This window comes from Rhinatrema bivittatum, chromosome 2, assembly GCF_901001135.1.
Source record: "Rhinatrema bivittatum chromosome 2, aRhiBiv1.1, whole genome shotgun sequence".
Classification (NCBI taxonomy): Eukaryota; Metazoa; Chordata; class Amphibia; order Gymnophiona; family Rhinatrematidae; genus Rhinatrema; species Rhinatrema bivittatum.
In genome coordinates, this window is record NC_042616.1 from 732,520,216 (window position 1) to 732,547,977 (window position 27,762).

The window sequence follows — 27,762 nt, forward strand, 5'->3', positions numbered from 1 at the left end:
ATCAATCTTAAGAACATGAGAAATTGCCATGCTGGGTAGACCAAGGGTCCATCAAGCCCAGCATCCTGTTTCCAACAGAGGCCAAACCAGGCCACAAGAACCTGGCAATTACCCAAACACTAAGAAGATCCCATGCTACTAATGCAATTAATAGCAGTGGCTATTCCCTAAGTAAACTTGATTAATAGCCATTAATGGACTTCTCCTCCAAGAACTTATCCAAACCTTTTTTAAACCCAGCTACACTAACTGCACTAACCACATCCTCTGGCAATAAATTCCAGAGTTTAATTGTGCATTAAGTGAAAAAGAATTTTCTCCGATTAGTCTTAAATGTGCTACTTGCTAACTTCATGGAATGCCCCCTAGTCCTTCTATTATTCGAAAGTGTAAATAACCGATTTACATCTACTCGTTCAAGACCTCTCATGATCTTAAAGTCCTCTATCATATCCCCCTTCAGCCGTCTCTTCTTCAAGCTGAACAGCCCTAACCTCTTCCCTGGTCACAGGAAGTATCTCCGATTTGTGGGGGGAAATCAGGACTTCTAGTACCAGATGTTGTTCAGGCTCACGTCCACCCCACAGGTTTTCACAAAATGCCTGGCTTGGTGGCGGCGCACCTCTGCAGGCTGGTAGTGCATGTATTCCTGTATCTGGAAGATTGACTGGTTAGGATGACATCTCAGGCTGGAGCTGTCAGGTCCATGCACTTGACCATTCGGGTGTTGGGGTCATTAGGGTTTGTTAAAACTACCTGAAGTCCCATCTCAGCCCATCACCTCAGTTGGACTTCATAGGAGCCCTGCTAGACACGACTCAGACTAAGACCTCTGCCTCGCCAGGGGGCCATCACCTTGATGGCCATTGCAGCGGAGATTTAAGAGCCAGCAAATGTCAGCCTGGCACGTGGTGAGGCTGTTGGGCCATATGGCCCAACTGTCCACTTCACTCCCTTGGCACTTTTAAACATGCACGGAACCCAATGGACTTTGAGGTAGCAGTGGCGTCAGGCCACTCAGAGCCACTTAGATTGCATCCGAGTCACCCTGTCTTTCCAGGACTCCTAGTGACGGGTACTTTCATATCTGGAACGGACCGTCTATTTTCGGAGTTTCCCTATTCAGATTGTACTAACCATGGATGCATCCACCCTGGAGAGGAGAGTTCACATAGATAGGCTCAGTACCCAGGGTCTCTGAGCCGCTCAGGAACACTTTGCAAATCAACTTCCTAGTGCTTTGAATGATCAGGTACATGCTATGGGCTTTCTGAGATAGTCTCCAACAAAGTTGTCCTGATCAAAACAGACAACCAGATAGCCATGTGGTATGTCAACAAGCAGGGATGCATGGGATTGTGCCTTCTGTGTCAGGAAGTGGTCCAGATATGGTCGTAGATCCTATCCCACGGGATGGTTCTCAGGGCATGTACCTGGCCAAGACGGAGAATGTGGTAGCGGACAGACTGAGTCGAGCCTTAAGACCCAAGAGTGGTCCCTGGACCAGGAGGTAGTAAATTGGATATTCCAACTCTGGGGGAGTCCGGATGTAGATCTTTTCGCATCCCCCCTGCAAAAGGAAGGTGACTCGGTTCTCCCAGGACAAGCAGGATGATAGTCCTCACATATGGGTGACATCATCAGATGGAGCCCCATCACGGAACATTTTTTGTCAAAGTTTCTAGAACTTTGACTGGCACACTGAGCATGCCCAGCATGCCACCAACCCTGCAGCCACCAGGGGTCCCCCTCCAGTCTCTTTTTTTTTTCCGCGCAGCAGTTGCCTCGCAGTTTAGGAGCGCTCTGAGAAATTTCTCACAACTTTCCTCACGGAAATATTTGAAGTTTATCTTCTTAAAAAATCCCTCACCAGGTCCCCCATCGCGCTCCGTTCCCTCAGACGCTCTGTAAGTGTTTTTTCCCGTACTTGTGGTGGGTTCCCGGCAGCTTACCACCTCGGTGCCAGACGGTCACCGACCACGCGCCCGCCATTTGTTGGCATGGCGACCGGGTTTAGGAAATGCCCTGAGTGTCCGAGAACCATGTCCATAATGGACCCACATGATGTTTGCGTTTTGTGCTTAGGACCCTCGCACGATGTCCGTCGATGCCCCAGTTGCGCACAAATGACCCACAAAGGCCGTCGCGCTTGCCTGGACAAGATGGAGCAGTTGTTTGCTTCAAAATGTTCTGCTCCATTGACGCCAGTTCAAGTGCCACTGACCGAGAAGGGTCCATCAACCTCGGAGATGCCCCGCCAGGAACATCGTGGACAGAGTGACCATCCATCAGAGACTCCTTTGAAGACATCGGCGTCATCATCCTCAGTGCCAGAGAAGGAACGAACCGAGCACCGAGGTAAACACAGACACCGGCACTGACGGGTGTCCCCCACTGGTGCCAGCACCGATACCACTGCAGCATCGACTTCCATCGAGCCGCCTGTGAAGAGGGCCCAGGGAGTAGAGCCCCCATCATCCTCTGGACCCGGGACCCCTAGGCATTCCCCACCGATACTGTTGCTGGGCACCGAGCCTCCATGAGCTCCCATGGAAGCTCCGGTGATGCCTAGCCTGCCTCCTACCCCAGTAGCCGTGCCATCCATGCCGGCTTTTTGGGAGGAATTGGACCGCATGGTCCAAGAGGTAGTGCTGAATGCCTTATGAGGCTTCCAATCGCCGCCGCCAACCCCCATACCATCCCCGGAACCAGCTCTCTCTATGTTCGCACAGCTCCTTGAGCGCCTCGATACCCTCATCTGTGCCTTACTGACTTAACCTGTGCCACCGGACACGCTGGCACAGTGTCGTCCATCAAGGCCTCCGAGGTCCTGATTCTACTACCGGGTTCCTCGGAGGAGGAAGAATTGATTCCCGGCCAGATCCCTCCACAGGAACCACCGAATCCGGAGCCCATGCCAGGGCCATCAGGGCTATCTGTGCCCAAGCGCACCTCATCTGCTCTGGTGCCCTCTATTCCAGCACCGATTCCATCAATGCCTTCCCGCCCTCTCGGCTTTAGCATACTTCCTCCCTCAGGAAGTCCACCGGGAGAAGATGAAAGCCCCTATAATCCATGGAAAGATGCCTCCTCAAATGATTCTTCACAAGCTTCTGAAGAATTGCTATCAGAGCCTTCACCCCTGGAAGAAAGGCGACGATCAAACGACAAACCTTTTCCGTCGGGAAAAAAATCAGCAGAACCAGGGGTCACGAGTTGAAGCTCCAAGGAGGAAGACTCAGAACCAATGTCAGGAAGTATGTCTTCACGGAGAGGGTGGTGGATGCCTGGAATGCCCTTCCGGAGGAAGTGGTGAAGGCCAGAACTGTGAAGGACTTCAAAGGGGCGTGGGATAAACACTGTGGATCCATCAAGTCTAGACGACGTGAATAAAGAGTGGGTGGCTTACGGGAATGACTGCTACTGCCTGGAGATTATTCCCTTATTCAATAAACGTACACACAGTTAATGTGACTGCAACATTGCTCTAAGCTTCAACGGCATGAGGAAGTGTGGGGAAAAAAAGGATTTGCATTCACAAAAAGCGGGGAGTAGCTTGCTTGTTACGGCGGTTACTACCCCAAACTAAATAAGCCAGATACTTTACTTTCAACGCATATCCAACACAACTCTCTGCTTCAACGGCAGGGGAGAAAGTCTGATACTTCACTTTCAACACACATCCAGCATAGCTCTCTGCTTCAAGGCAGGGGGAACGTAGAAAGGTGGATCTATATACAGACAATAACCAACAAGGACTGAGTTACATAGTCTGGGTAAACAAAGGCATGGGTGTAGCTTGCTTATTGCGGCGGTTACTACCCCTAACTATGGTAGAGATTCACTTGGATGCAGTTCCAACACTGCTCTCTACATTAATTGTGCGGGTGGAAGGGAAATAGAACCAAAAGGTTACTAAGAGCCAAGAGTAACAGAAGTATGAGATAAATAAAAAAAAAAAAAAAGTGCATAGCTTGCTGGGCAGACTGGATGGGCCGTTTGGTGGTCTTCTACCGTCATTTCTATGTTTCTATGATCTCCTCCGGAAGACCTCTCCTTTGCAAGTTTTGTCAAGGAGATGTCTGAAACTATTCCATTCTCACTAGATACGGAGGAAGATGCTCGCCACAAGATGTTGGAGGTCTTAGAATTCGTAGATGCTCCAAAAGAGATAATGGCAATACCAGTGCTTGAAGTTCTTCTGGACCTCTTGCACCACCTGTAGGACCATCCAGGTACGGTACCTCCATTCAGTAGAAAGACAATTGCTATGTACCTGGTCCAACAAGCCCCAGGTTTTCAAAAAAGTCAACTGTCCCACCACGCTGTAGTGGTGGAATCAGCTCAGAAAAGGGCTAAATGCTCGCATCCACATTCCTCTGCCCCTCCTTGTAAGGAACAGAAGGCATTGGACGCATTGGGACGAAGAGTTTTTCAAGGATCCATGTTGATAGAGCGAATAGCAGCATATCAACTATACATGACCCAATATAATAGAAATCTCTAGAAACAAGTCCAGGAGTTTGCGGAGACATTGTCTCAGCAACAACAGGAGACCTTGTCCTCCATCCTACAAAAAAGATTGGAGGCAGGCAAACATGAGGTCAGAGCTGCCTACGATTCTTTTGAAACAGCATCCAGAGTGTCGGCAGTGGGCATCAGTGCTAGGCGCTGGGCATCAGTGCTAGGCGCTGGGCCTGGCTCAAGGCTTCAGACCTACGCCCGGAAGTGCAGGACAAACTTGCAGATCTACCCTGTACAGGAGACAACCTGTTCGGGGACAAGATCCAGGACCAGTGGCCCAGTTAAAAGACCACCATGAGATCCTGTGTCAGTTGTCAACTGTCTCCCCAGACAGTTGACACCTTGTCCCCTAGTTTGGGGAGCCCATGTCCAAGGCCTTCAAACTCAAGGGACTTGGACAACAGCCTAAACAACCTCTCAAATTAACTTTCTGGGGCTTCAGGCGATGCGATACGCCCTTTATGCATTCCAGGACTGCCTCTCCAACAAAGTTGTCTTGATTCAAACAAACAACCAAGTTGCAATGTGGTACCTGAACAAACAGGGGGGCACAGGCTCTTACCTACTCTGCCAGGAAGCGGCGAAGATCTGGGCCTGGGCCCTGACACATTCCATACTTCTGTGAGCCACTTATCTAGTGGGCACACAGAATCACTGGCGGACCTCCTCAGCCGACATTTCCAGCCCTACGAGTGGACTGTGGATCCCTTGGTCACGAGTAGAATCTTCCACCGGTGGGGTCAGCCAACCATCGACCTCTTTACGTCCAGTCAGAACCACAAAGTGGAACGCTTCTGCTCCCTGCACAGGGACCGACAAGCACCAACCATGGATGCCTTCGCCTGTCCCTGGAACACAGGCCTGCTATATGCATATCCTCCGGTTCCGCTAATAAGCAAGACTCATGAAGCTACAACAAGACCGGGGCTTAATGATACTCATAGCCCTGTATTAGCCATGCCAAGTTTGGTTCCCCATACTTCTCAACCTTTCTGTCCAGGACCCCATTCGCCTGGGCACGTCGCCCAACCTCATAACACAGAATCACGGCAAATTACGCCACCCGCACCTCCTGACCCTGTCTATGATAGCCTGCATGTTGAAAAGTTGATGCTACAACCACTGAATCTTTCAAGTGACGTCTCTCAAGTCCTCGTAGCTTCACGGAAGCCTTCCATGCAGAAATCGTACCACTCTAAATGGAAGAGGTTTACCTTGTGGTGCACACAGAACGGCTTGGATCCCTTTCTTGCCCCACATTGAATCTGTTAGACTATCTTTGGCACCTCTCGGAATCTGGTCTCCAGATATCTATCCAAGTACCACCTTAGTGCCATCTCTGTTTACCGTCAGGGAGTAGGGGATGCCCCGATTATGGCTCAACCCCTGGTGAGTCGCTTCATGAGAGGCTTATTACAGCTTAAGCCTCCTCTTCGGCCACCGGTCGTGGCATGGGACCTTAATGTTGTCCTTGCACGGCTCATGCACACTCCTTTTGAGCCCTTACACTCCTGCGAAGTACTTTTCCTAGTAGCCATCATATCTGTTTGCAGAGTGAGTTACAGGCCCTTGTGACCTACTCACTCTACACATGACCGGGTGGTTATTCACACTCACCCTAAATTCCTTCCTAAGGTGGTAACGGACTTCCACTTAAATCAGTCCATAGTCTTGCCCACTTTCTTTCCAAGGCCGCACGCTCACCAGGGTGAGCGAGTTCTGCACACTTTGGACTGTAAGTGTGCGCTCGCATTTTATTTAGATCGCACCGCAGTCCATAGGAAGTCCACCCAACTCTTCGTTTCTTTTGATAAAAACAAGCTTGGAGTTGCGGTGGGCAAGCAGACACTCTTTAACTGGTTGGCAGGCTGCATTGCATTCTGCTACCAACAAGCAGGGACAAGTGAAGGCACACTCTCAGAGCCATTGCAACGCCAGTAGCACACTACCATTCAGTACCGTTTGCCAACATCTGCAGGGCGGCGACAGAGAGCTCTCTCCACACCTTTGCAGCTCACTACTGTCTAGACAAGGCTGGATGACAAGACTCTGTCTTTGGCCAGTCTGTCCTAAGGAATTTATTCCCAGGTAGAAACCTAACTCGTCCTACCTCGACCCGCTGTGAATTCAGGCTGCCTCATTGTTGCCAACAGCACCACAGTTGTTGTACCTGTTGCACATTTGAGTGTTGGTTGGCCGCCTGTGTTATGAGTCAGCCTGTAGCTTGCTAGTCACCCATTTCTAAGTTTCTATATGTGAGGACTACCATCCTGCTTGTCCTGGGAGAAAGCAGAGTTGCTTACCTGTAGCAGGTGTTCTCCCAGGACAGCAGGATGGTAGTCCTCACGAAACCCACCAGCCGTCCCGCAGAGTTGGGTTCGTTACCATTTTCTTATTTTATTTTTCGCTCGTACTTTTGCTACAAACGAGACTGAAGGGGGACCCCTGGTGGCTGCAGGGTTGGTGGCATGCTGGGCATGCTCGGTGTGCCAGTCAACGTTCTAGAAACTTTGACAAAAGTGTTCCTTATCGGGGCTCCATCTGATGAAGTCATCCATATGTGAGGACTAACATCCTGCTGTCCTGGGAGAACACCTGTTACAGATAAGCAGCTCTGCTTTCTGCTCCCTCTACAGGTCAAAAAGCATCCAGCAGCAGATGCCCTTGCCCATCACTGGGACACGGGTCTTCTCTACGCATATCCTCCAATTCCCTTAGTGGCGAAGACTCTCTTGAAGCTTCGCGAGGACATAGCCCCTCATTGGCTGAGACAGGTCTGATTTCCATTTATGTGGGAATTTTTCATCCAGAGACTAATCAGTCTAGGGGCTTTCCCAAATGTCATCACACAAAACCAAGGCAGCCTGCGGCATCCCAACCTCCAGACCCTGTCACTGACAGCCTGTATGTTGAGAGGTTAATTCTGCAGCAGTTTGATCTTTCAGAGGATGTGTCTCGGTTCCTGATGGATTCTAGAAAACCTTCTACTACAAAGTCCTATGGACTGAAGTGGTGGAGGTTTTCTGTGTGGTGTGAGCAGAAGGCCCTCAATCCATTCTTCTGCCCCCACACAAAAACTGCTTGATCACCTTCTATACCTATCGAAGGCTGGCTTGAAAATCAACTCCATTAGAGTTCATCTTAGTGCAGTTGGCGCATACCACCCAAGGTATAGATGGTACGCCCAGCTTTGTACAGAATATAGTTGTATGGTTCACATGGGGCCTACTTCAGTTGAAGCCTCTCCTAAGGCCTCGCGCTGTGTCTTGAGACCTCAACGTGGTAGCTCAGCTGATGAAAGCTCCTTTTGAGGTGCTGTGCACCTGTGACCTGAAGTACCTGACCTAGAAGGTCATAATTTTGGTAGAGGTCGCTTCAGCGCCCAGGTCAGCGAGCTCCAGGCCTTAGTGACTTATCTACCTTATACTGTTTTTTTCATGACAGGAGTAGTCTTATGTGCGCACCCTTAAGTTCCTGCATAAGATTTCCATCTTAACCAGTCAATTGTTCTGCCAATATTCTTTCCCAAGCCCCATTCACACCAAGGAAAACGAGCACTGCACAGTTTGGACTGCAAGCGAGCCTTAGCCTTCTATCTAGAGTGGACAGAAGCCCATTGACAGTCCACCCAACTTTTTATTTCTCTTGCAAGGAATAGGTTGGGCATTGCCAAACAGACACCATCCAGTTGCCTAGCAGATTGCATTTCCTTCTGTTATGCCCAGGCGAAACTGCTTCTTGGGGATCATGTCAGAGCCATGGCAGCTTCGATGGCCCAATTGTGAGCAGTTCTCTTGGAGGAGATCTGCAAGCTGTGACATGGAGTTCTTTCCACACATTCACATCTCATTACTGTCTGGATAGGGATGGCCGACGCAACAGTAGGTTTGGCCAATCTGTCTTTCAGAACCTGCTTGAAGTGTAGAACCTAATTCTCCCACCTAGGCCCATTGTTTGGGTTCAGGCCTTCTCCCCAACAGCACCGGTGGTGGTGTGCCTGTTGGCACCTGGTTCAGTTAGTCCCCTTATGTGTTGGGGATCAGCCTGTAGCTAGGGATTCACCCATGTGTGAGGACTAACATCCTGCTGTCCTCGGAGAACATCTGTTACAGGTAAACTTCTCTGCTTTATTCCTAGATCTTTTTCCAGGGTGATAACTCCTAATATGGAACCTATCATTGTGTAACTACAGCATGTACTTATTTAGGTGGATTGTAATCTTTGTGTTGCTCAGTTTTTGCTACTCATTAGAGACAAGACACTGTTTTACATTGTGGGCAATGTTTTCCACAAATTGTACTGGTTAGCTATTTTCTTCTGTGTAGGGTTTGCGGTTAAATCTTTGAATGTGTGTACATTCTTTGTAAAATAAAAAGTTTAAGAAATAAATGTTAAATGACTAAGGGACATACAATGAAGTTCCTAAATTGTACATTTAAAACTGATAAGAGAAACTATATATTTTTTTTTTACTCAGCTCATAAGTAAGCTCTGGAATTCGTTGCCAAAGAATGTGATGAAACTTTCAGTGTAGCTATGTTTAAAAATGTTTGGACAAGTTCCTGGAGAAAAAGTCCATAAACCATTAAAGTAGAATTGTACAAATTCAATGCTTATCCCTAGAATAAGCAGCATGGAATCTACCTATTCTTTGAGATCCTGCCAGGTATTTGTGAACTGGATTGGTCACTGCATAAAACAGGATACTGGGCTGGATGGATCTTTGATCTAACCAGCGTGGCAAATATTAATTTCTTATGTTTGCCACTTTCGTACAGAATTGATATTTTAATACTTTTTTTTTCTTTTCACCTTTCTTCTCTTATTTTGATGCATTCTTCTTCTTCTTTTCCCAATTTCCTGCATTCCTCATTCCTTTTTTCCCTCATTATTTCCAGGATCCCCCACCCCCAAATCCCCCACTTTCTCTCAACCCCATCACCAGCTCTCCCATTTTCCAGTCCTTTTTCTCTCCTTTTTCCCCTCCAATACCTAGTCCTCTCTCCCTATATATATCTTACCCCCTTTCCTTATCCAGTATTTGCTCCTTCCCCCTGCCCCCCGCCCATCCCCAGTCTGTCTTCCTATAACATTTCCACCTTTACCTCCCTATTCCTGAGTCATTTCATCATCTCTGCCTTGCCAGTACCTGGCTTTCTCTACCTTTTTCTATCCTAGGCCTCTTTTCCTCTCCATAAACCTGCATTTATCCAGGGTCCTTTTTCCCTTCTCCCTTCTTCCTCTCCCCCTTCTTCCTCTCCCTCTGTTCTTGGTCCTCTCTTTCCTTGCTCTCTCCTGCAACCCCCCACCCCCCTTCTCCCTCATACCCAATCCTCTCTCTTTCCTTCCTTGTCCCCACCCTCCCCTGTATGGCCCAGCTTTTCCTCCCTCCCAGCAGGAGCATCAGTGCCCAATATTGACCATGTCCTGTGCTCCCTTCCCCAAGCATTCATACTTCTCTCCACCCCCAGCATTCAGTACCTTTTGCCTGCCTCCTAAGCATACTCACCCTTCTCCCCTTACCCTCTTTCAGCATTCTCCTTCCCCCTTTCCTGCCCATAAATCATTCTCCCTTTACAGGAGCTCCAGGTGAAGCCCTCCTGTTAGCTGAATCTCAAGTCACTGCAGCAAAGATGCCCTGTACTCCAGGCAGCATGTGTGGGGTGGGGAGTAGACAGGTGGGGGAGGGCTTGGAGGAGGGAACAGAGACTCTTCTCTGCTAGTCACTGCAGCTGTGTGGATTTCTGTCTCCCTACCATCCCCTCCAGTTTTCTTCCGTGCAGTTTGATTGCCAGGACTGGAGGGAAGGGCTGGACCAGAAATCGAGATTTGGGGCACTTTCCTTTAGAGTAGCATGAACCCAGGAGAAGAATAATGCTATTGCTGTCAGCACTGTGCACAGGAAGAATTTTTCAAAGGCACACTGGTTGAGAACTTACATAGAGCAGAGTTCGAAACTTCAAGTGAATCTGAACCACTCCCATCAGATTGCTAGGCTGGATCTCTGTGCTCAGAATCTTCAACATTTAGTCCTTAGAGTTAGTTTTTGCAGTCTAAAATAACCCCTATGCAGTGGATGTTCAAAGCTACAATCTAGGTCCAGAATGCTATTGCTTACAATGTTTCTGATCAAAATTGGGTAGTTGCCCTATTAATTCACATAAATACGTAGGGTAAAATTAACACAAAAGGTATAAACAATACCATTTCATTTACTTAACACGTTTCTATTAGCTTTTGAGAGCTATATGGTTTTCATTGGATTAAAGCAAAATGAGTAGATTAATGGAAAGGATGTTATCAAATATACAGGTAAATGTTTTCTGTTAACCTGCTCATTTTGCTCTAGAGGAGGGCTATGTAGCTCTGAAAACTAGCCAAATATTTTTATTGGATTAATTAATACCTATTACCTATGACTTTTCTTTTGTTCTAAGGTTTATAGCCAAAACAGTATTCAGACAGCACTGCTGTTGAGCAGGTCAGTGAAAAGCAATTGTTTCAGTCCCCAGTTTATCATAACTTGTAAATTGTAGAACTCATTCTTTTGGGTTTTCTGCAATATTTTGCATGATTTCAAAAATGTAATGTGCTAAAGAAAATGGGTGGACTGTTTTTGGCGTTTTATTAAGCATTTAGCCAGTTGTCTTAAATCTGAATACAGGGTCAGTTAAGGTAATAATAATTATGCAGTGCTTCTTTAAATCATTTTGTATGTAAAATAGCAAAACGTTCCAAAAAAACAATAACTCGCCTGCCCTGGTTTGTCTGCAGTTTTCATTCCTTTGTCAGTTTAGTTTATGAATTAGAATTTAGAATTGTACTGTCACTTTAAATTATTTAGCTTTACACTGGCAGTCACACACACTGCAACCTAACATCAAAGTAAAAGCTCAACCCCTCTATTCAGCCTTTATTCTAATTGGCTGTAGTCCTTGTCAATTAAGCAGATGTTGCTAGCAGACTATTTTGTCTCTGTGAAGCACTCAGAGTGCTGGGGTTTGTTAATACAGGTAGAAAGAATGTTTGGAACTGGCTCCTACGTGAATTATTCTCTTTATTTTTAAACGGGAAATGTCTCGATTTTGGTATGGCAAGAAAGGAAGAAAACACCAAGTGGTTAATCATAAGTACACGCTGGTAAATTTCAGTGCCACTTCATTTCCATTTTTAGCAATATTCTTATAATGATGATTTCGTAAGATCAGTATGTGTTTTAAAGTTTTAGTGTAGAATTTGTTTGCAGGGTGGTAGATTTGCAAATCTCACCAGTGTCACTAGGATATTGAGTGAGTTGACTCTGCAATGTTTGCATGTGTCTGGTAAAAGTAGTATATGATTCTGATATCAGCAGACCTAGATTTTTGTGTTTTTGTTTTTATTTGATTAAAAGTATTCTATGACAAAGTAATGTTCATAATAATTAAATTACATATAATGCTATATTGCTTTGATTTATTTTTTCTTTTGTACAGTTGACTTGTTTAACAGTGTTAGGGATGCTCTCACATTTGACATTATAGTGAATGTGTTTGTTTTGATTTGTTGCCTAGAAAATATGAATGTTATGTTTGGGTTTTTCTTAAAGGTAGAAAGTATTTGAAATATCTTTGTCAAGAAATAATCTGATCTGAACAGAATACGTTGTAAAAATGTTTAATTCATATTTGTATATTTGTACAGTGTGTTTCAGGAAGGTGTAATTCCTATTATCTATCCTTCATCTTGACTTTGACCTTCTCAAAGTACTCAGATAATTATAGCATGGAAAAGAAACTTTTGATTTCATATCTTTAAGGAAGTCTTTGTCCATACCTTCAGGTGTTGCTGAACAGTGTCATTTTATGAGCAAGCAGTTAGTAGCCTTATATGTAACATTACTACTGTTGTTGTTTTAATGTTATTTGTTATTAGTATTTATTCAATTTTCTCCAAGTTCATTTTCCTGTTCCATGTAAGACTCGCATGTTAAGTCACTCCAATGTTATATGTAACCCGAAATGATTAGCAACATTGTTGCTAGAATTTCGGTATATAAAAAATGTTAAATAAAATAAATAAATAAAAAATAACATCTCAAGGCTTGGAAAAGTCTAGTAGTTATTTATATAAATACATTCTTTAAGCAGATATGTATTTTTTGCCATAGTGCAAGCATATTACCAACATCCACATTTGCTGAGCAGTGAAAGGTTCACATATTTCCAATAATTTATGTGCATATTTGTCAAACATAAAGGTTTGCTAGGTGGTGGTTTGCATCAGAGAACTAGCATTCCTTTAGTTTTTTTTGTCTTAATCCAGTGGAAGTGATCTTGCATTCAGGCATGTTTGGAGAAGCTTGTATAGCCCCTGTTCCAGTCAGCTCTTGGGAACACGAGGAGGGCCATGGATCATGCAAGGCCCATGACCACCTGGGGTTCCCACACAGAGGGGAAAAGTCTTGCTCTTCAAGATCCTTAGGACCAAGCTTCCCAAACTTTTAACCAGTATTAACCCCTTTTTATCATTTGAAAATTAGCATGTCCCCAGAGGAAGACCAATTCCCTCCTGTCGCTCCGCACATCTTACCTCAGTCTGCGAACACGCAATCTCACCTCGCCAGCCCCAAACTCTGGAACACGCTACCAACCGAATTAAGACTACAACCCAACCTGAAAACATTTAAGAAAGACTTGAAAACCTGGCTGTTTACCAAAGCCTATCAAGACTCACAATGACACTCCGATATCTCCCCCTTCACTCCTTCTACAGAACCATAACATTCTCAATTAGCTCAGCCGTGTGCACCTGTACATTCCAACATTTGTTTACGCTTATTCTGTTATGCTAATTTTGTGAACTGTACCATTATTTCACTTTTATTACAATGTTTGTACTATGTTTCCAAGACTGTTTACTAGATTGAAACTTGTAAACAGTTGTGATGACAAAACCGAACGTCGGTATATAAAACTCAACAAATAAATCAGGGTTGTGTTTCCCTCTCCAACAACCGCTCTCTTCTCATCCTCACGATGGTCTTCTTTCTCAGTCTTCACCCCCTCCAGTGCACTCCTCAATCTCTGCCCCTTAAGCTGATCCCATTACTTCCCCCAGCTCTTCTCACTTCCCCAGCCCCCCCCCCCCCCCAGCCCTTTTTGTATCCTCCCACCTGATCCCTCTCTAACCTCTGAGGCCTTCTCAAACTGATTCTAGGTTATCTCCCTCTCACTTCATCCCCCATCCAAGCTCTCTCACCTCCCCTCTTACCCTTACATCCCAGTTGATCTGCTTTCATTCCCTCACTGTCACCCTCCACAGTCAGTTCCTCCCTAGCTGATCCAACTCTCAAATCCCTTCTGCATTTGATCTCTCCCTTCAGACATCCCCTTCTCTAATCCCCCTAGCCAGGGTCAGCAGGAACATTTTTCTTTGTGGATTACAAGTCATGAGAAGAGAAGGCAGGCTGATGATAGGGCAACATTTTTCTCTTGGGTAGAATCAATGGTGGTAAAGAGATAACAGTAATAATCTCCACCAGCCCATACACACTTAACTCTCCCATCTTCTCATGGCTGATCCCAAAACCTATGGTGATCTGCATTAGTGATGAAAGTTAGCGCAGGGCTTGCAAGCAATTGCAAGCTCAGAAGCTCAGGACCAATGTAGGGCCTGTGAGTACATGCTGGCTCACAGACCCTAAGATGCATTCCACTAAGAACATGAAATACTGGGTCAGACCAAGGGTCCATCAAGCCCAGCATCCTGTTTCCAACAGTGGCCAATCCAGGCCATAAGAACCTGGCAAGTACCCAAAAACTAAGTCTATTCCATGTTACCATTGCTAAATAATGGCAGTGGCTATTCTCTAAATGAACTTAATAGCAGGTAATGGACTTCTCCTCCAAGAACTTATCCAATCCTTTTTTAAACACAGCTATACTAACTGCACTAACCACATCCTCTGGCAACAAATTCCAGAGTTTAATTGTGCATTCAGTGAAGAAGAAATTTCTCAGACTAGTTTTAAATGTGCCACATGCTAACTTCATGGAGTGCCCCCTGGTCTTTCTATTATCAATTGCTTCTGCCACTGGCACCTGAAGAACACTACCATTTGTGTCACTTATGATCCCAGCTGAAGGTTTTGTGACCCCATTTGGAGTTCCGACCCACTGTTTGGGAAGCCCTGCTTTAGGGCTTTTAACTCTTTGGGGGCTCTTCCACACACTAGCTCTAAGAACACCCAAAAACCATACTTCACACCTGTGCTGTTCACAATAAAAAAAAAAATCTTTACTGAATTGATGGCAGCAAAATTAAAGTCCAAACAGGATATACTAATTCACGGATTCTCAACCCAGTCCTCAGGGACACACCTAGTTGGCCAGGTTTTTAGGATATCCACAGTGAATGTGCATGAGATAAATTTGCATGTACTGTCTCCATTGTATGCAAATCTATCTCATGCACATTCACTGTGGATATCCTGAAAATCTGACTGGCTAGGTGTATCCTGAGGACTTTGGTTGAGAACCCCAGTACTAATTGATAGTGAGCCTAAACCAACAAAGTCCAAATTTAGCACAAAATTCCAAATGCAGTCTCTGCTTTCCCTCACACTTTCCCCAACCACGCTTTTACTAGACCTTTCTAATACCTATAGGGTGTTGCTTCTCTGTTCCATCTTCTCTTTCTGGAGTCTGACTGAATTGGGTTTTATCAGTCTTTTACGGTGGGCATTTCCCAGTACACTCATCCGACAGCTTCCAGGGAATATCTTCCTCCTTTGAGCTTCTCAGAATCTGATGTTCTTCAGAAACAATTTGCCTTTTCATTCTGTCTGGACTGAATTTTCCCTCCTATAGTCCTCCCTCTCAGATGAAGCCTGCCAACCTCCCCTAGGGCCCCCAGCCAACCCCCTTGAATAAGATCACTTCTCTCCTGAACCCTCTCTGTGAAGAGAGAGGGAAAATGGTGTTTCTCTGTAAAGTTTGCTCCAGTCACAGCTGGACTTCAGATCTCTGAATTCCTCTCCTCACTCCCAACTTCTCCCTTTGCACTGAGGGATTAAGAACATAAAAAATTGCCATGCTGGGTCAGACCAAGGGTCCATCAAGCCCATCATCCTGTTTCCAATAGAAGCCAAACCAGGCCACAAGAACCTGGCAATTACCCAAACACTAAGAAGATCCCATGCTACTGGTGCAATTAATAGCAGTGGCTATTCCCTAAGGGTTTCTTATATCCTCCTAGATCTCATTCCAGTGGGGAATGGTATTCCTCTTTTCTCACAGGACAAGCAGGATGGTAGTCCTCACATATGGGTGACATCATCAGGATGGAGCCCAATCACGGAAAACATCTGTCAAAGTTTCCAGAACTTTGACTGGCCCCTACTGGGCATGCCCAGCATGGCACTAACCCTGCAGCCAGCAGGGGTCTCCCTTCAGTCTTCTTTTTTCCGCACAGCAGTAGCCTCGTGGTTTAGGAGCTCTGAAGAGATTCCTGAAGGGAATTTTCCTCACTGAGTTAATTAAACTTAAATTGCCCCACAGGGGTCCCTCCTCTAACTTTTCTCAGGCCGCAATACTCCGGTAAGTTTTTACCCGTTTTCTGTTGATTACCGTCTAGTTCGTCCCTCGCGGCATACTGGCCGTCGACCGTACCGCGGCTTGATTTTTTTCTATGGCCATGGCGTCGGGGTTTCGTCGGTGCCCAGACTGTATTCGTACCATGTCTATCACAGACCCTCATGGAGTCTGTGTAATGTGTTTAGGCCGTGAGCATGATGTCCTGACTTGCACCAAATGTGTCCTCATGACACCAAAAGGTCGCGAAGCCAGAATGGAGAAGATGGGACTCCTCTTCCGTGCTCACATCCCGACGCCGTCCATCGCATCAACGTCGTCTGAACAGGCACCATTGAAGTCGCACCAGCATCTACCTCCGTCCAGTGACTGTCTGCCATCGACGTCTTCACGGCTATCGACTCTCGTTACTCCCCCTCAGGATCAAGGGGATCGTAGGGAGAAACATCGCCATCGGCATCGTAAGTCTCGGACCGTCAAGGGTGCGAAATCATCGACCTCGCCACCGTCCGAGCCACCATCAAAGAAGCCCCGTCCAGAAATGGCATCGACCATTCCTGCGACCAGGGTATCGAGGCCACCCTCACCCGATCGGGGTTTGGGAGTCGCGATTCCGCCTGTAAAAGTGGTCCCTCCGACTGTGCCTCCGCCTCCCTCTTCTGTCACGGAGCCGGGGCTGCTTGCTCCAGGTCTCCGGGAAGAACTGGACCGGCTGGTCCAGGAGGCCATCGACAAGGCGATGCAACGGCTCCAGGTTCCTCCGGCACCGAGAGTGGAACCGATCATCGAGCCGATGACAGCAGCGCTGGTACCGCTGCTATCCTGGATGGAGGCGCTCATGACCGCCCTTCCACCGGTGATTCCCGGGTCTCCGATGGCTCCGGTGCGCTCCCCGTTGACAGCTTCATTGGGAGGAGAAACACCGTTCCGCATCCCTCCTTCGGGAGTTTTGCCTCAGCCATCAATGCATTTCGTTCCTTGCCACCGATTCATTCATCGGGATCGATACGCACATCAGCGCCATCGATGCCTTCGATACCAGCACCGATGCCTTCCAGGCCATCCACGGTGCCCCCGGCAGTTCCTTCGATTTTCTCGGAGCCTCAGCCGGGGCCTTCGGGTATCCAACCCCTTTCTCGTCCTACAGGTCAGTCTGCTGATCCTTATGACACCTAGGGTGATGATACTTCCACAGACACCGATGACTTACCTTCACCTCCCTCTCCTACTGAAAGTAGAAAGCGTTCTCCTCCAGAGGACCTTTCTTTCATTAATTTTGTGAAGAAAATGTCTGAGTTGTCCCTTTTCAGCTTCAGACGGAGCAGGATGATAAGCACCAGATGATGGAGCTCCTCTAATTCCTGGATGCCCCTAAAGTGATCACTTCTATTCCCGTTCATCAAGTTCTTCTTGACCTCCTCAAAAAGAATTGGGAAAACCCAGGATCCATTGCCCCAGTCCACAGAAAAGCTGACACTACCTATTTAGTACAGTCAGCCCTTGGCTTTCAAAAATCTCAGCTCGACCACCACTCAGTTGTGGTGGAATCGGCTCAGAAGAAAGCAAAAAGGACGAAGCCTCACTCATCTACCCCTCCTGTTAAGGAACACAAGTTCCTAGACAATATTGGTTGACGAGTGTTCAAGGGGCCATGCTCATCTCCAGAATTGCTGCTTACCAGCTGTATATGACCCAATAAAATAGGGTCATTTTCAAGCAGATACAGGACTTCTCTGAAACCCTGCCTGAACAATTCCAACAACAGCTTCAAATCCTTGTCAACATGAGATTTGAAGCAGGAAAGCATGAGATAAGAACAGCTTATGATATCTTCGACACCTCTACTAGAGTGTCTGCAGCTGCCATTTCGGCAAGACGATGGGCCTGGCTCAAATCTTCTGACTTTCGGCCAGAAGTACAAGACAGGCTATCTGACCTACCATGTGTAGGAGACGATCTGTTCGGTGAACAGATCCAGCAAATAGTGGCTGAATTAAAGGACCATCATGAGACCCTTAAACAGCTCTCATCGATACCTTCCGACTTCCCCTCAAGACAGCCCTTTAGGAAGGACTCTAAGAAGTCATTCTTCCATCCAAGGAAGTACTATCCTCCACCAGCAAGATCCCGAACTACGAGGCCTTCTCAAAAACCTCAGCCTCGCCAGACCCGAAAGCAAAAGCCACAAGCAGCTCCTCAGCCAGCGCCTGCTTCAGGTTTTTGACTTTCACTTGGAGAGCAGCAGCCTGATTCCTCTGCCAAGCATACCAGTGGGAGGTCGATTGTGCCACTTTCACGGTATGTGGCAATCAATCACAACCGACCAGTGGGTGCTAGCAATCATTGCTCAGGGTTACCACCTAAACTTTCTTGCTCTTCCACCGGACTCACCACCTCTGCAAGCATGGAGAGTATCCAACCATTCTGTCCTTCTGGAGCAGGAGGTTTCCCTTCTTCTCCAGTTAAGAGCAATAGAACCCGTCCCACTCTCTCAGCAAGGCCTAGGGTTCTATTCCCGGTACTTTTTGATCCCCAAAAAATCCGGGGGAGTTTGTCCAATTCTGGACTTACGTGCTCTCAACAAGTACCTACAGCGAGAGAAGTTCAAGATGGTAACCTTGAGCTCGCTTCTACCTCTTCTGCAAAGAGGAGACTGGCTCTGCTCTCTGGACCTTCAGGACGCATACACACACATTGCGATAACTCCATCTCATCGCAAGTACCTCAGGTTTTTAGTAGGCCCAAAGCACTATCAATACCGCATGCTTCCGTTCGGCCTAGCTTCGGCACCACGAGTCTTTACCAAATGTCTCGTGGTTGTCGCAGCTTTTCTCAGGAAAGAAGGGGTTCACATCTACCCCTATGTGGACGACTGGTTAATCAGGGCTCCAACCCAGCAAGCCGCTCGGCCGTCCCTCAATTTGACCCTACACACTCTAATTTCTCTAGGATTTCTCGTCAATTATGAAAAATCCTATTTAGTCCCATCTTGTCATTCATTGGGGCAGACTTGGACACCTTGCGAGCAAAAGCCTTTCTCCCTCAACAATGAGCGCTAACCCTTGTGTCTCTCGCTCACCAGTTGCAGTCTCAGCATACAGCAACAGCTCGCCAATTCCTCGTCCTTTTAGGACACATGGCATCCTCAGTCCATGTCACACCAATGGCCCGCCTTGCCATGAGACTCATGCATTGGACTTTGAGGTCACAATGGATTCAAGCTGTTCAGCCTCTGTCTACCATTGTCCACATCACCGACTCACTCCGTCTGTCTCTCGCCTGGTGGAAAAATCACAACAATCTCCTCCAGGGTCTGCCCTTTGAAGTGCCAGATCCTCAACTCATTCTCACCACCGACGTTTCCAACCTCAGGTGGGGAGCCCACGTGGACAATCTACAGACACAAGGGTCTTGGTCTCCAAGGGAAGCCAAACATCAAATAAACTTCCTAGAACTTCGAGCAATGCGATATGCTCTCAGGGCTTTTCAGGAATGCCTGTCAAATTACATCGTCCTGATTCAGACGGACAACCAGGTGGCCATGTGGTACATCAACAAGCAGGGAGGCACAGGCTCCTTCCTTCTGTGTCAGGAAGCTGCGCAAATTTGGTCGGAAGCGCTCTCTCGCTCGATGTACCTCAGGGTCACCTACTTGCTGGGAGTGGACAATGTCTTAGCAGACAAACTGAGTCGTGTTTTCCAACCGCACGAATGGTCTCTCAACCCCTCGGTAGCGACATCAATCTTTCGCCAATGGGGATACTCCCAGACAGACCTCTTTGCGTCCCCTCAGAACCACAAAGTGGGCAACTACTGCTCCCTCATTCGGAGTGAGCGCTCTCAGCCCAGAGATTCATTCTCCCTCTTGTGGGCAACCGGTCTGCTCTATGTATTCCCTCCACTTCCTCTTCTTTCGAAGACTCGTGAAGCTATGTCAGGACAAGGGTACCATGATCCTGATAGCACCTCACTGGCCACGCCAAGTGTGGTTTCCTATACTCCAGGATCTCTCCATCCGCAGACACATTCCCTTGGGAAGGGACTCGCATCTGATCCCTCAAAACGATGGATGCCTATGCCATCCCAATCTTCGGGCCTTGACCCTGACGGCATAGATTTTGAAAGGTTAATCCTTCAACCACTTAACCTTTCAGATTTGGTGTCTCGTGTCCTGATTGCTTCGCGAAAGCCTTCCACAAGAAAATCTTATTCCTATAAATGGAAAAGGTACACATCATGGTGCACTTCGCAGTCCCTTGATCCCTTTTCCTGTCCAATCCCAAGGCTTTTGGACTATCTCTGGCATTTGTCAGAGTCAGGTTTAAAGACCTCTTCCATCAGAATGCATGTCAGTGCGGTAGCCACCTTCCATAAAGGTGTCGAGGATGTTCCTATATCAGTACAACCCCTCGTAACACGCTTTTTAAAGGGCTTGCTCCATATCAAGCCACCTTTACGTCCTCCGGCCCCTTCTTGGGACCTTAATCTGGTTCTTGGTCGGCTCATAAAACCACTATTCGAGCCTCTTCACTCCTGTGACCTAAAATATCTCACATGGAAAGTGATTTTCCTTTTGGCTATCACTTCAGCTCACAGGGTTAGTGAGTTACAGGCCCTAGTTACCTATCCGCCTTACACTAAACTCCTGCAGGACCGGGCGGTACTCCGCACTCACCCTAAATTTTTACCTAAGGTAGTTTCGGAGTTTCACATTAATCAATCCGTCATACTACCTACCTTTTTTCCCAGGCCCCATTCCAATCCAGGGGAATGGGCTCTGCATACCCTTGACTGTAAACGGGCTCTAGCGTTCTACCTAGACCGTATAGTTGCCCACAGGAAGAGTACTCAGTTATTTGTCTCTTTCCATCCCTATAAATTAGGGCAACCTATGGGTAAGCAGACTCTCTCCTCCTGGTTGGCGGACTGCATTTCTCTTTGCTACCAGCAAGCAGGCATTCCTTTTCAAGACTGTGTCAAAGCACACTCTGTGAGGGCCATGGCGACTTCAGTAGGACACCTACGATCGGTGCCGGTTCCTGACATTTGCAGGGCTGCCACCTGGAATTCTCTCTACACTTTTGCAGCCCACTATTGCTTGGACAAAGCCGGAAGGCAAGATTCCATCTTCGGCCAGTCTGTCCTGCGTAACCTATTTCCAACGTGACGTACCTACACCCTTCCGCCTGCCCGGTGGGGTTCAGGATGCCCTCTACCAAATTCCACCCCAGTTGTGCCTGTTGCAAGCCGTTGAGTACATTTTGTGCATTTTCGGACACCCTCAGCTCTGTGCTCACCCATATGTGAGGACTACCATCCTGCTTGTCCTGTGAGAAAGCAAATGTTGCTTACCTGTAACAGGTGTTCTCACAGGACAGCAGGATGTTAGTCCTCACGAATCCCGCCCACGGTGTTGTGTTCGTAACGTTTTGTTATTTTATTTTTCGGCACTGCCTGTAGCTATCAAATAAGACTGAAGGGGGACCCCTGCTGACTGCAGGGTTAGTGCCATGCTGGGCATGCCCAGTAGGGGCCAGTCAAAGTTCTGGAAACTTTGACAGAAGTTTTCCATGATTGGGCTCCATCCTGATGATGTCACCCATATGTGAGGACTAACATCCTGCTGTCCTGTGAGAACACCTGTTACAGGTAAGCAACATTTGCTATCACACTGATACTACATAGACATCACATGAATGCAAGGTCTTGTAAGATCTGTCACTCTGAGGACACATGGACAAGCTGAAGCATCTGACATTTTTTTAAAGGATGGACTACCTTTTTAGGGGCAAAATTGGGCACCCCCTGCATCTGGAAATGAATTGCTGTTACACATTTGTATTACTCAAGTATAATCAGATCAATATTCAAAAATCCCATTATCTTTACATAGATATTGAGTTGCACTTACCTGGATAGTTGTGTAATTGAATATATTCCTACAGTTATAGAAACATAGAAATGACTGCAGAAAAGGACCAAATGATCCATCCAGTCTGCTCAGCAAGCTTCTGCTTCTGCCAGTATCTGCTGCACTGTATAGGTTACCCCCCATGCTTATCAGTTTCCCAGATTGTAAAGGTCAGGGTCCTCAGAAACTATTTGAATCCAATTTTCCTTAACCCTTGCCATGGAAGCAGAGAGCAATGTTGAGTTGCACCCAAAGTATCAGGCTTAAGAGAAGATTTAAAAATGTTACGTGCGCGCGTCCATGTGCGAGCGCTACCTGGCGCATACATGGACGTGCGATTTTATAACATGCCTAACCTCCCTTCCCCTATCCTGCCCACCCCCTATCTTAAATACCCCCAAATTCCTTATCTTACCCTTTGCTTCTGAGCAGGAGCAATGGCCGCTGTGCCGGGCGCCTCTAGCCCCGCCCCACCCCTGGACCGCCCCTTTAGTTAGCCCCAGGACTTACATGCATGGTCGGGCCCTTTGAAATTTGGCCCAGTGTGAGTAAGGACCGGCAACGCGCATAAACTTTTAAAATCCAGCTGTTAGTAATTTATTTATTTATTTATTTATTTATTTAACAGTTTTATATACCGAATTTCTTGTAAGAGGTTACAAATCAAAACTGTTTACATTGTAACAGAAACAGTGCCTCAAAGAGTGCAATTACATAAAACAGAGGAATACAGAACTAGGATCATGAAACTATTGAACAAACCAGGGTATAAATCAAACTATGATACAAGCCTGGTAGGGTTATGGTTAGGTTAAGACCATGGTATTGGTAAAGGACCTTGGGATTGGGGCTATAGTAGGACATATGGCGATTTGTCTATATCGAGAAAAGGCAGGCAAGAGTCAATGGATTACTAGTGATAGAACTGATTTAATTCATCTGGCGTCTGATTTAAGCAAAGGCCTGCTTGAAAAGCCAGGTTTTGAGTCTTTTCTTAAATGTGACCGGGCAATGTTTGTTTAGTAGTAAAAGCCGCATCAGCAAGTTACCCCCACATTTATTTGTTACCCAAACCCTAAAAGTTGAAGCCCTCGGTTGCTGTCTGACTCAGTTCCCCTTTTCCCACTGCTGTTGAGTCATAGAGCAATGATGGAGTTACATTAACAGTGTCGAGGCTTGTTTGTTAAGGATAGCAACTGCCACACCAGCAAGTTTCCCCCATGCATTCTTTTCTTTATTTCCAACCTCTAGCCTTTAGGGATCCACAGTGTTTATCCCATGCCCCTTTGAATTCCTTCACTGTTTTCGTCCTTACCCCCTCCTCAGAAAGGGCATTCCAAGCATTCACCACCCCCTCCGTGAATGCCTGAGTAGATTATGGATTGTCATTTATGCAACTGTGGTTAACCAACTAAGTACCTGATTCACTAAGGGTTTTTCCCATAGGCACAAAATGGGAGAAAAACCTTAATGACTCTGGTCCTAAATTTGAGAATTTGGCCCTGAATGACTCTGATCTGGCCTCTTTATTACCAGGCTAAAATTTTACAGCTTATTTTAACCACACACTTTTAGCTAGTTAGATGGGCCAAAATTTTAAACAGATAGTTTTACTTGGTTAATCTTTGGAATATTGATCCTCCTCTGTTTACCCTAAATTTAAAGTATCGCAAAATAAATATTAAGAGAAGTTAAATAAATTGTTTTCTGAAACTTTATTGAAAAGTTGTTTTTCATATTTTCTTCGTCTAATATTTTGTCATTGTTTGAATGCAGTAATACTACTGTTTCAGGGTACAGGGCCGTATAAAAATGATAGAGTAGCATTCTAAGAAAATTTTAATTTTGGTCTAAAATAAGTGATAGTAATTAAAAGGCCTTATATATTGTCAGACACGATTAATATAGAGAGTTTTGTTTATTTATATAATGTCTTTAAACAAAGCAGGTATAGAACTTAAATAGGTTTATCGGTTATCCCTGATTTTCAAGGATTTTCCATAAATTAGAAGCTTTGTTCCTGACTAGTTCACATTCCCAACTCTCTCTCTCTAAATTGACTGTTCGGATCTCTTAAGTCCTGTCGTATTAAGGCTACTTCTAACCTTTAATAAAAAAAACAAAACAAAAAACCTTCATTGCAAGCTGTAGTTCTCATAGGACCTGATTTTTAAAAACATTTTCACACTTTTATTTATTTATTTAGCATTTTTCTATACCGACCTTCATGGTTAAATACCATATCAGATCGGTTTACATCGAACGGGAAATAGAGAACTGTAACAAACGGAACAGCAATTTATAATCAGAAGGAGAACAAAGTTACATTAAACAAGGACTATAAACTTGGAAGCTTTACAGCTGGAAAAATAAAGGCCCGAGTAGGGCAATAACTTAAACACAAGAAGTCATAATGGAATCCGGGCTAGGGCAGGTTAAATTATTAGTGAAGGTACTAAAATATGAAGTTAATTGAGGAGTAGCAGGTTCCATAGCTCGTGAACAGGTTGATTGTCTATTCCTTAAGCAGACTTTGAGGTGATGGCAATGAATTGCAGATGGCCGCTTGCTGCTGCCTGGTGGATCGCTTTGCTTGCTCTTTCACAGGAAGCAAAGAGTTTGGTTTGAATTTCAGGACAGTACATTACAGTCACTCCACCCTGGATGCACCTGATCTCAGGAGCTAAGCAGGATTGAGCATCAGCTATGGCTGATGAATTGGTGCCAATACAATTTCAAAGTCCAATCTTATGAAATGGTCTTTTAAAGGATCACCCTGGTTTGGGAGCGAGTTTAAAAAAAAAAAAAAAGCCAATTAGTGGGCTGAGCCCTAGGTTCTTTGGTTACCAGAGGATTAAAAGCTGGTGCTGCGCTCAATTGGCATGAGAAGTCGTGTTAGGGGTTTTCAAACGTTTTTCACTTTACAGAGGAGTGGCTTCTCAGAGGGCTCAGCCTTTGGGTAGGTTTCAATCCTTCATCCCAGGCAGCTCAGATGTGGTATGACCTCGAGTGGTGGTGCCACAGGACCCCTTCCATGAGGGTGTACTGATCCATTCCCAGGAATAGGAGTTAGGGGGTCGGTTGCCTCTCTTTTTTATCAGAGGTGAGTTGAGATCACATCAGACCAGTGGGTTTTGGAGGTAATAGATTACTGTGCTCTGGAGTTTCTCAGCGTTCCTCAGGACGTTTTTCATGGTGTCTCTCTGCAGCTCTCCGCAGAAGAGGCAGGCAGTAGAGTGTACGTTGTCAAGACTCCTCAGCATGCGGACTGTGATCCTAGTGCCTATGTCACAAGAAAATACGGGCCAATATTCCAGTTATTTCATTGTACCCAAGAAGGAGGGGTTCTTACGCCCATCCTGGATTCTCAAGCAAGAAAACTGGCTTTGCAAATGACTCATTCCCGCATGGAAAACTTACGATCACTGATAATGGCAGTATAATCAGGGGAGTTTCTTAAGTATCTAGATCAGGGGTCAGGAACCTATGGCTCGCAAGCCAGATGTGGCTCTTTTGATGGCTGCATCTGGCTCGCAGACAAATCTTTAATAAAAAAGTAAAAATCTAACAAAATCCCCCACCCTCTTGACGCCCCCTAAGACCTCCAAAATTAATTTACTACAAACCCCCACCCTCCTGACCCCCCAAGACCTGCCAAAAGTCCCTGGTGGTCCAGCAGCGGTCCGGGAGCGATCTCCTGGACTTGGGCTGTCGGCTGCCAGTAGTCAAAATAGGGCCGACGGCCCTTTGCCCTCACTATGTCACTGGGGTCGACCAATGGCAGCGGTAGCCCCTGTGACATAGTAAGGGCAAAGGGCCGTCGACGCCATTTTGATTACTGGCAGCCAACGGCCCTTTGCCCTTACTATGTCACAGGGGCTACCGCTGCCATTGGTCGACCCCAGTGTCATAGTGAGGGCAAAGGGTCGTCGGCGCCATTTTGACTACTGGCAGCCAACAGCTCAAGTCCAGGAGATCACTCCCGGACCCCCACTGGACCACCAGGGACTTTTGGCAGATCTTGGGGGGTCAGGAGGGTGGTAGTAAATTAATTTTGGAGGTCTTGGGGGGGCGTCAGGAGGGTGGGGGGTTTTGTTAGATTTTTACTTTTTTATTAAAGATTTGTCTGCGAGCCCTGGACCCCCGCTGGACCACCAGGGACTTTTGGCAGGTCTTGGGGGGGTCAGGAGGGTGGGGGTTGTAGTAAATTAATTTGGCAGGTCTTGGGGGGCGTCAGGAGAGTAGGGGGTTGTAGTAAATTAATTTGGTAGCTCTTGGGGAGTTCAGGAGGGTGGGGGGGGGGGTTGTAGTTAGTATGGCTCTCACGGAATTACATTTTAAAATATGTGGCGTTCATGGCTCTCTCAGCCAAAAAGGTTCCCGACCCCTGCTTTAGATTGTCAGAGATGTATCTGCATATTCCCTTCCGGCTGGTGCATCAACAGTTTTCTGCATTTCGCTGTTTTGGGGCGACATTATCAGTTTTTTGAGCGCTGCCATTCAGTTTGGCCACTGTGCCCAGAACCTTCTTTAAGGTCATGGTTGTAGTAGCGGCAGTTTTGAGAAAGGATGGCATTCTGGTCCACCTGTACTTAAACAATTGACCAATTCAGGCCAAGAGCCATGAGAGAGTCTTCAGGCCTTGCACAAGGTGATCTCCTAGCTACAGGAACTAGGTTGGGTGGTGAACTTGGCCAAGAGCGATCTGCAGCCATCCCAGAAACTGGAATATCTCAGTGTTCATTTCGACACAAAGCAAAACAAGGGTGTACCTGCCAGAGGTCCGCTTTTGGATACTGATGGTAAAGGTTTGACAGAAACACTATGCTCGGCGATGTAGTCTTATCCACAGGTACACGGGTTGATGGCAGCCACCCTAGAGGTGGTTCCTTGGGCAAGGGCACATATGCATCCTCTTGAGGACACATTGCTTGCACGCTGGAGTCCACAGTCTCAGGACTACTTGATACGGCTTCAGTTACCAGTGGAGATCAGCATCCAACTGTTCTGGTGGTTGCAAGCGGATTATCTAATGAAGGGCGTTCCCCTATGAACACCAGACTGGCTACTACTCACGACTGATTCAAGCCTTGAGGGTTAGGGAGCTCACAGTCAGAAGTTGACAACACAGGGGCGCTGGAGTAGAGAAGAGTATCTCTGGAGTATGAATTGGCTGGAAGCCCATGTCATTCTGTTGGCATGCTTGCAATTCGTCAACCGCTTGTAGGGTCGTGCGGTCCAGTTGATGTTGGACATTGTGACGATGGTGGCTTATGTCATCAATAGTGAGAAGCCAAAAGTCAGCAAATGTTGCAGGAAATATCCCAACTCATGGAATGGGTGGAAGTGCATCTTCAGGAGAACTTGGTGTCTCTCACACATTGCAAGAAAAGACAATGTAAGAGCCAACCTTCTCAGCAGACAGAGTCTGGATCCAGGAGAATGGGAATTGTACAACAAAGCATTCCAGCTCATAGTGGGCCGCTGGGACCTCCTGTTTCTAGGCTTGTTAGCGACATCACACTTCTTCAGTCGCAGGAGGGATCTGAAGTTCTTGGGCATTGATGCCTTCATGCAGGAGTGGCCGGAAGGCAAGCCTCTATATGCCTTTTCCTTGTGGCCCATGCTGGGCAGAATGAGTAAGGAGGTTCAAGAAACACACTGGGTCCAATTACCAGTCCTCAGGGATCGTCAGGGGCCTATTCTTCTCAACGATCTGACTTGATTTTTTTTGTCTTACGGTGTGGCTCTTGT

The 27,762-nt window shown here is 46.6% G+C and overlaps 1 protein-coding gene across 5 annotated transcripts in view; it reads left to right on the top strand.

Annotated features, from left to right (window-relative positions):
• Window positions 1–27,762, top strand: part of OXR1 (oxidation resistance 1) — a 1,217,970-nt gene that overhangs the window by 1,032,685 nt on the left and 157,523 nt on the right. The window contains exon 1 of one of the 5 annotated variants that reach the window (XM_029591870.1): window positions 11,497–11,664. The exons of 3 other annotated variants lie outside the window; for them this stretch is intronic. In XM_029591870.1, the coding sequence (XP_029447730.1) occupies window positions 11,599–11,664 (66 nt within the window). In that variant the 5' untranslated portion in view covers window positions 11,497–11,598. Of the gene's footprint in view, window positions 1–11,496; window positions 11,665–27,762 lie in introns of those variants that run through there. One more of the 5 variants, XM_029591871.1, reaches the window with a different exon arrangement.